Source organism: Penaeus japonicus, unplaced genomic scaffold, assembly GCF_977035675.1.
Source record: "Penaeus japonicus unplaced genomic scaffold, GWHDUDI00000001_assembly GWHDUDI00000012, whole genome shotgun sequence".
Lineage (NCBI taxonomy): Eukaryota > Metazoa > Arthropoda > Malacostraca > Decapoda > Penaeidae > Penaeus > Penaeus japonicus.
In genome coordinates this window covers 1,813,187-1,823,186 of record NW_028234414.1, presented here as the reverse complement: position 1 = coordinate 1,823,186, position 10,000 = coordinate 1,813,187, and the positions used below count along the sequence as shown (strand labels likewise).

Below are 10,000 nucleotides of genomic sequence, written 5' to 3'. Positions count from 1 at the left end.
TCATCGAGGTCACACAAACTCAGGCTTTTGGAAAGGCAACTACATCTAATGTCAATGTGCTTTCACAAAAACTGAACGTATTGTTCACAAAGAAATCTTAATTCAACAACAACAATATATATATATATATATATATATATATATATATATATATATATGAAACAACAGATAAATTTACATCTCCGCCTATTACATATAGATAGTGTTTTTTTCATTTGGAAACTGTTCTTAAACTGTTCTTAAAGCATATCGCGGCAGTCCATTCATGGCAACGAGGAATGTAGAGAACAGAGTGTCTTATCGCAGAAGCGGTTTACCCTTTTGTGCTGAAGAGAAAAAAGAAAGTCAATCGCTCGTTTACTTGTCCCGCGGGACTTAAACTCGCTCGCCTTATCAGAATACTCACCTTCCTCCAAGTTTCGTTATTTTTCTGAGATGAAATTTGCTGGTGCAATATTTTTTTTAATTTAATAGAAAAGTAAATTATATATAAGAACAGAAACATATAGAAAATATGATTTTCATAGAGGCCTTTATATTTCTTTTTCCGCCGCACTCCTAGTGCTTGAACCATTCCGTTTCGTGTGAGGCAGACATTCCCATTCCCATCTCTCCATTCTTACTCGGCGAACATTTCCTGCTCCGAAAATTTACCAAGAGGACAACCCCCCCTCCCCCCCCCATTTCAAAACTCGCACCATGATCAACAACACGGGTCTAGAATTTTAACAGAAATATTGTCTCGATAAGCAGAAAAGATAATGAAAAACAGACACAAATAAAGGCCTATAAAGTCGTAATGAGTTAGAAGGAAATGTGATTTGAGGCTGGCTTGGCATCAACAAATCGAGGTGAAGAACACACCGTTTGACCTCAGCTGACCCAATGATGATGATATTACTAGAAATATATCATGAATAATTACAATGATAATGAATATGATGATAATAATTATACTAAGAATAATGATAAGAACAATGATGATTATGATAATGGTCATATTTATAACAAACGTAGCAATAATAACAATAGTAAGAATAATGATAATGACTGTAATGAGATGATAATAATAATGGTAATAATATTAAAAATAATAATATTAAAAATAATAATAATGGTAATGATTATATATATTATAATAATGGTAATGATAGTTATCATAGTAATAACAATAATGATAATAGTAGTGATTATTATTACTATCATTATGATAATGATGGTGATGATTATCCTCATTATACTAGTATTAGAATGATTGTATCTCTCTCCAGTCACTAGGATAGCGCAGTGGTTAGCGTGCCGGCCTCACATCCCCGTGGCCGCAAATCAAGCCCCGTCCAAGCTCGTGAGTTTCCCCTGTCCCCTGGCGGTCACAGCTGTGGCTTGGCACCACGGAGGGTAAGGACCAAGCTCAGATCGAGTCAACACTCGTTGGCACACTCTCACAAGTCAGCACTCGCTGACACAGCTTGCCATTGTGCATATAATCCTGGTGGAGCAACTGTCCGAAAATCTGGTTTATTCTTCTCTCTTTCTCTTTCTCTCTCTCTCTCGCTTCTTCGCATTCATACGCACTAAATGTGAACATATTTTTCTGTTTCTCACATGTACACATACGTAAGAATTAGACTGCAGATATCGCAAACAACTACAAAATAACTAATGGCAAAACGGGTTGGGGGGGGGGGGTCTGGAAGAGTGTTAATCATTGTCGAATTTTAGTAACTTTCTAATATGCTGTATTCACTTATTGCAACCTATTAATCTATAAATATCAGAAAGTTGTTTGGTTGTTAAACAATATACGAAGTGGATTATAGATAATGTAGAAGTTTGAAAAGAAATAAGATTATAGGTAAATCAATAACGAAGATATAAAATGTAAAAAAAATAGAAGCCTAAAAAATCCAAAATTTTTGCAATGGCGAAAATAAAACCTAAAATACCTAGTTTCCTCGTCGATTCAATACTTTGGAATCTTTAATTTACTTTTAGTTAAAATTCAATAAATATTGTTCACATTTACAAAGGTCTGGACTTAATTGTTATATTCTCAGCTATTCTTTTTTTCAGTCAACAAAATTCTAAACTATTGAAAACCTTTCTTCCACATCCCTCTTTAAGATAAAGCAAGTCCCATTAAAATCGGCCACAAAGTGTCGAAAAATAAATATATAATGCAAAAAAATACGGTTCCGAGATAAAGGCCTTTAAAGTTTCCGACTTCCTTGTGCACAAGGTGATGTGCACCGGAAATCGTTGTTCCGGAATACTGGTATTTCAGGTTCGGTATTACCGGTGTCAGAAGCACTTCGGTATACCGGTAACGGTAAATTTTGCGCACCGGTATACCGCTATAACGTTTTTTTTTGTTTTTTTTTATATATAAATTTTTGGTTTACAGCACTGAATGCACCAGACTCACGAATATAACAATATTCAGATACGCAAGTTTAAAGACACTGACTTTCTGGGGGGGTGTCATGAGAGTGGGGGGGGGGGTAGGTGGAGTGGGTCTGATGGTATGTGAGTATCAGGATACGGCTGGGATGGGGGGGGGGCGTGGTGTGCTTTTAGTTACTGGTGGGCGGAATGTGGGACACAAAGCATCTCATATCTGGGATTCCTGCGCGCGCTTAATCTGAAACGGCATCAGTGAATATCACTAGCTTGATCCATAAATCTAAACATAATCATTATATGCTATATATCAAAACAGGTGGAAATTTAATGTGTTTTTCACACCAACAGAAAATCTCGATAAGTAATGTTCTTTGCATATGAATGTGGACAACACTATCTTGTTGTCAGTGTTGCACGGGGGGGCGAGTGGGGTGGCGAGCGTGGAGTTCTGCGGGATTATGGGTGTAGGTGGATAGGAGGTATGAGAGAGTGGGAGTGGCGCGGGGGGGGGGTGGGGGGGGACGGGCGGGTGAGGGGTACCTCTACTGATGGGTATTTAGTCCCCCATAAGATCTACATTATTTCTGAGAGTTGCTGAGCGCTTCCAGATTGTTAGATTTTACTAAGCTGTTCTTAATGTACAGTCTGATAGGTTTGTCTATCTTTTCCACCCCCCCCCCCGCCTATACCCTGCTCAAAATATGCATGTTCAGAGGAAGCGGGCGTGGGGGAGTGGTGTGTGGGGGGGGGGGGGGGGGAGTGGGTATATATGTAAGTATAATATAGTATGAGTATTAGGTCAGGAGCGACGAGTAGCAGGTAGAGTTGAGGTCGTGGGGGTGCGTGGGGGGGCGGGTGTAGAGGTCCTGGTTGGAGTCACTAGGGGTATAGATGTGGGGTATCCGAACTGTTGAACTTCCAGGTCGTCCTGGTACTGATAGATTTAGGTGACAGTTACTGTATATTCATGCATTAGAGGCGATTTCGAATGTGTGGTTGCTGTAACACTTATCGGAGAGACGCGGGTGGGGTGGTAGCGGCGGAGGGAAACTGTGTCGTGCGGGTTGTATAATACCGGAAGTTGGGTCGAAAAATCATATTTTTTTAGAAATAATTGTGTGTTGAATTCGTCACAGTCAGACACATCATCTCTGACATCGCTGGCGGTTCATATGACGATAAACGATTAGGTGTTAAGAGCGGGGGTAGAATCGTTTTGTCTATCTTAGTGGTACTGCGATTAACGATTTTCGGAACGCTTCTCCACTGACAACAGTTTTTTAAGTATAAGGTCTTAGTACATGCGTTGGGGGGGGGGGGGGGATACATCAAGTGCGGATTAACATGGTCAATTTATTGTCATATAATGCTACTATATATGTAAATGGTGTGGGTGAGGGTCGGGGGGGTGGGCGTTAATATACAATCATTAAAATCAGAGCAAACAGCGGGGTGGGAGTTTTTGCGTTAAAGGAAGAAATTAAAAAACAAGAGTATCGATTACGAGATGACCATTTAGAATTAGTGTGTTATAATTATTTTAACTATGGTGGGGGTAGGGGTTAGAGAAATTGAACTATTTCCGATTCGTTTGTATGAGCATAGAAGAAACCCTCATCTGAAAAAAACTATTTTTTTTGGGGGGCTGACTATTTAAGCTTATCTATTAAAAAATAAATGCACAGTGACAATTCCTAAAACAAAACAAAGGGGCCATTTCCTCCCATGGATTTTTAAAACCCATGAATTCCCACAGATTAATTTTAGCACACAGAAATATAAAAAATCGAATCTTGCATTACACGCCGTGCTTCCTGAGTATATTCCAACATTTATGCAAAAAAAAAGTTTCGAGATAATTGCGATTTTATGTTGCTCATTGCATTACAACATGTAGATGACAAGGAAAATTATTAATATGGAATCTGTACTTATATATTTCATCAGTAAGGTTTGTGAAGTCATTATTGGGAGGTCAGGTCACTTCCAGGGCACTCCAGGTCATTGCCAAAATGGGGTGGGGATGCTGATAGCACGACTCCCTTAATATATATGCAGTTCTCATTGAAGTAAGGACTGTAGATTAAGCAGTTATTTAGTAAAATCTAACAATTTGAAATGAAGCACAAAATATGTAGATCTCATGACTAATTTGTAGAGGTGTAGAGGATACCGATGCACAAAAAATACTTCCAAGTATTTCCAATACTGGTAATACCAAACCTAAAATACCGGTATTCCAGTACACCGATTTCCGGTGCACATCCCTAGTCTCTACCGATACAGCGTTTCAATATAATTCAATATAAAATATATTTAGCTTTTTCCCGCAAAGAAAAACGGCAGAATGTAGACCATGTGTAGGTGTGAAGACGCGTAAGGTTTGAGGAGAGCCAGAAAATATCTTTGTTATATGAATTTTGTAGTAAGAATTCGTTGAATAAATGGCCCTATGCCGTGGTGACACAACAACTTTCGTTGGTGAAATCAGATTTGTGCCATACATTAACATGAGCTATTTGTAAGCTACATGTGTTATGGAATGAACCTAATTTGTATAAACCCTTTGTCTGATGGCACATTCCTATTTTGTACTGCTCATTAGTTTCTCCATTCTATAACATCTCTCTCTCGTGCTACCATGACGTCTCCTCTCTTCTCTCCTTGCTACTCTCTCATCTCTCTTCTCTTACTCTCTCTCTTACCTCTCTCTCCTGCTCTCTAACCTTCTCTTCTCTTCTCCTAATTACTCTCGTCTCTCTCTCTCTCTCTTACTGCTCTCTATACTCGACTAACATACTCCTCCGCACCGCCCGCTCCCCACCCAGGGTACAGCTCTACAACAATTGAACAATCGTAGACTGATACTATTGAACTTTCGCCTCTCCTCTCTCTCGCGCTCTCTCTCTCTCATCTCTCTCCTCTCTCTCTACTACGCCTACGATTCTCTCTCTCGCTCTCTCTCTCTCTCTCTCTCTACTCCGCCGCTCTCTCCTCTCTCTCTCTCTCTCTGTCTCTCTATGATATTTTAATAATGACTTGTATGTTAGTCTCTCTCTCTCGCTCTCTCTCTGTGCTATTCAACTTCTTCTCAAACCAGATGTCTTTACCTTTCCCTCCTATCAATATAGACCATTCGAAGGAAGGCGTAGAGTCAGCGCGCCTGCAGTCATCCATGACACACCAAGAACGCTAACGTGAATATGTACATCGGGAAAACAAGTCCGTGTAATTCGAATCCTATCCCTATGTTCATTCCGAAGACAAAGCCATCAAAGTGATTGTAGTGCTGTTTGTAGTACTGATGGATCACCTTTATGACATCTCCCTTCTCGAAACGGAGCTCGCCGGGTCTCCTAGGAAGTTGATGGGAAAGAGTCTGGTCAGAGGGAGGCATATTTGGAAGGGTGGGTCAGAGAGAGAGAGAAAGAGAGTGAGTGAGTGAGAGAGAGAGAGAGAGAGGGGGGGGGGGTGAACTACGTCCGACGTCTGAGTCCGGCTCATGAGCAGAAAAAATGGGATTCCGATCTCGATTCTTTAGCTAGAAATTGTTAAATTATAATTGATATTTAATTTCCTTTGATACCCAATGCACCAGAATGAGAGCCAGGAATCATTTATGTATACCATAGGCAGGAGAAATATCAGATATGTGTACACCATTAAATCTATTTTCATATTCTATGAAATTTCAGTCCTGATCTATGGGCAGTAAAATCTCTGTTTTTCTATCAGACAAATTGTCAAAAAAAGAAAGTAGACCAGTTCCATACTATCGCAGTTGAGGAAATTTATGATCACACAACCGATGACTCGATGGAATACTTTATTAGATGGAGACAGAAACCAAATGGATCTTTTAACGTGAAGATTTAGAAGACACACCAGACGACATAAGTGCCTCAGTTGCTTTGAAGTTCTTAATTCTAAATCAATATATTTTGTTGTGATTCTGTTTTGTCTCATTTTGCTCAGAAAATACATCGTCCTACAATATATGGGAGTATTTTTTTCATTCTGTAATATGGTGATATAGACTCTTATACCATTTTTGTACTTAACTGAATGTAGTAATCTTACTCTAGAAGCTACTTATTATTTAACACATTACCCTTCTTGTGATATTTGATTTTCATTAATCTTCTGCAATTTCAATAAGGTGACCAACAAGCTATATCCCTATATTCCCCCTTTCCCTATTCCCTTTCCCGATACACTGATGTTTTCAGGCTGAAGACTTAGCACTCTGCCTGCCAAGATGACCCTGCTGCTGAATGAGCACTCCGATGGAAAGCTGCGAAGTTTCCTCTACCGCATGGCGCCGGCACATGACGACTTAACCAACCTTCAACCCACCGTTTGTCTCTCGTTTCATGGCTTGTCATGCGCATGTAAGAAGAGACTAGCATCCTCCTTGACACACATTTGCTTGACACCTGATGCCTTGTCCCTCGTGCCTCCGCAAACCGTCCCATGTGAAATCACACCTTATTACTCCCGCCGAAGTCATAGTGCCCGGGGGGGGGGGGGCGAGGGAACAGCAGCCTGACTCTTCCTCTAGGAGCAAATCCTAACTGGGATCCTGTTTTCTGGGAGGAACCGAGCACCAAACATTCCGATTCTGTCACATAAATTCAAATGTTCTCCATACCGACACCAATTACTAAATTTTGGGTCAAGGCATAGAAGCGTTCTTAAAACAAGATCCCTGGCCCCCTGCAGGCACCTGGCCTGGCCCCTGGCCCTGGGCCAGGCCCTGGGCCTATGCAGCTCTGGACTTCCATTTCTGCATTTTTGTTTTTTTTTATTTTTTTTTCATTTCTGACGAAGGACAGCGGGTGTTGAGAAGTGTAGACAATATTTCGATAGAATAAACACGGACAAACTAAAAACCACACCACAAATGCGCTAGAGGACTGAGCGACTGCCCTTCAGATGGCATGGGTACCTTGCCTCACCAGTGCCTGGACAGAAACATGGAACCATGAATCGAGTCGAGGAGAAGCCACCGCCGCGCGATGGGTGGAGGCTCTGCATAAGCTCGTAGGCCAGCCTGCAAATCTGCCCCAGGGGAGACGTTAAGCGGGAGCATGAAAGGTTGGTCCTAACACCAATCTTTTTTAGATCTTCCTATATATATCTCTATATTAAAAATATATAACTATTATCTATATAAATCTATCTATATACTCTAATATATATATATCTTATTTATGTATATCTATAACTTATATCTATATCTCTATATATATATGTATGGATGTCTGTAAGTGTAGTGTATCTATTAAAATATATATAAATTATATATTCAATATATATATATATTAAATATCTATATATATTATCTATCTGCAACACACATACCTAATACATAAAATATCATATATATAAATATATATATCATATATATATATATATGAATATATATATAATTAATATATAATCTTAAATAAATCTATCATCTACAACTTATATATACTATATCTCTATTAATATATTATATTAATTATCTATATCATTATATATTCTCTCATTCTATACTATATATCCTATCTATATCTATATCTAAATATCTAATATATATATATATATCACAATATATATCTATATATATCGCTAGATCAGATAGTATCGACTTAGTTATTAAAGAGGTGGGAATAGATGCAAACCCAGGCCTCCACAAGGAATACTCCCCCTGCACCAAGTCTGGTTCTCAATGTAAACAGGACATTCGAAAGTGCACAGGAAACTTTCCGCATCAAAGATCACATATCCCGGCGGAGGGGAGACCTACTCGGGCAATCCTTGGACACCAATGGCAAGGAAGACTGTGTTAGGTGCGGCGAACGAGTGGACAAACAGTGCAAATTTTCCACATCGCACAACCGGACCCCCACCACAGGCACCTCCGGACGCGAGTCTCTTGGCGTCCAAGCTACATGGCACATCAGAAGCGACGTGCTAATCTCAACCATCAGATGGCCCTAAGAGGAACCCAAGCACGGAGCGAATACAGATTTCCGGAAAGTGCACCCACCGATTGACGTCGATTAGAGTTGCGCCAAGATTAGGAGGTCGGAATTGTAGCCACGATAGTGCCAGCCGGCCATTCAGAATCTCAATTTCAGGCCAATTGGCGGCCACATCTCTCAGAACAGACACACAAGAGCAGGAGGGAGCACCAACAATCACAAAAAGAGCTCACAGAGCAAGGAAATCACACAAATGTGTTTTCCAGACCTAATTCAAAATCTCTGGACACAGAGAACCGACAACTGCAAATGAACGGGAGTCGGTGAACAAACTGGTAAATGCACTTAAATCAAAGTTTAGTAGAACAAGCAGGAGTTTACAGATGCTATCTGCCTCAGATATGGCTGGTCAATAGAGGGCCTCCGCAAAACTGCACCTGCGGCTCATCATTCGATCCAAACCACGCCATGACGTGCAAGACTGGTGGATTCGTATGTATGCGCCATGACATGATAAAGTGAGAGACGCGACGGCGGAAATGCTTGGCGAGATTTGCCGCGATGTCAGAGTTGAGGCGGAATGAAAATTCGGGCTGCAAACTACAAACAACGCAGACGATGTCCGCTTGGATGTAAGTGCAAGAGGGTTTTGGATAAGAGGGCAACGGGCATTTTTCGATATTAGAATCTTCAATCCCATGGCTCCAAGCAACTTCTCACAAGAACTGAAGACAGCACATCAAAAAACATAAAAATGACTGATATGTTTGCCTGGTCAAGACTTTGGGTTTCACAGAAAAACAAACACAAAATCACATGTGCGAAACTTGATTCAGCAATTCGACCAGTCCATATTACCTTGGTTTAATGAAGCAGTCTGTTACACTCTAAGTGTGTACGGTGACTGCTGTAAGGACAAATTTCCTCATTTGAATCTTGAGAAAAAATATCTAACGTGTTTGATGGGCCACAAATCAGAACTGGTGAAACCCTAAGAATGACATTGAAGAAAGGGGTAATTTGTGTCTGTTGTAGATAAAAAAAAAAAAAAAAAATCTTTTAGAAAAGAGAGCCGAAAAATATGAATATCTTCCCAATCTATCCGATTCCCTGAAAATCTGGCGGAAGGCGGAAGGTTCCATCAAGACTGGGAACTGTGGAGGAGAAATACCTCGGGGCAATCCTTGGCACAACAACGGCCAAGGAAGAATGTGTTAGGTCGCAGGCGAACGAGTGGACAAACCAGCTGAAAATTCTTTCCCACATCGCCAAACAGGAACCCCACAAACAGGAACCCCACTCAGCCGACGCAGCAGTCATCTTCGGCGTAAAAGATAAATGGAACTTCCTGATGCGAACAGTGCCTAATATCAACCATCTGCTTGAGCCCTTAGAGGAAACAATAAGAAAGGAGCGAATACCAGCACTTTCAGGAAAGTGAAACCCCACAGACCTTGAAAGGTCGATCCTAGAGTTGCCGCCAAGATTAGGAGGTCTCGGAATTGTCAAGCCAAGCATAGCTGCCAGCACGGAATTTCAGAACTCCATCAATCTTACAGACAAATTGACACAGGCAATCATATCTCAAGACACAGACACACAAAGAGACATGAGGGAGCAACAAC

At 40.6% G+C, this 10,000-nt stretch overlaps 1 protein-coding gene and 1 long non-coding RNA gene across 2 annotated transcripts in view; both read right to left on the bottom strand.

The window, feature by feature from the left end:
- Positions 1-6,265, bottom strand: part of LOC147470714 (uncharacterized) — an 8,662-nt gene extending 2,397 nt beyond the window's left edge. The window contains exon 1 of the long non-coding RNA XR_015191415.1: positions 5,514-6,265. This is a non-coding gene — a long non-coding RNA (uncharacterized LOC147470714). The remainder of the gene's footprint in view (positions 1-5,513) is intronic.
- Positions 6,266-7,311: 1,046 nt separating this feature from the next.
- The window catches only part of LOC122256288 (alpha-(1,6)-fucosyltransferase), a 29,247-nt gene continuing 26,558 nt past the window's right edge, over positions 7,312-10,000 (bottom strand). Inside the window, exon 10 of the mRNA XM_086542872.1 lies at positions 7,312-7,464. Within this exon, the coding sequence (XP_086398998.1) occupies positions 7,312-7,464 (153 nt within the window). The remainder of the gene's footprint in view (positions 7,465-10,000) is intronic.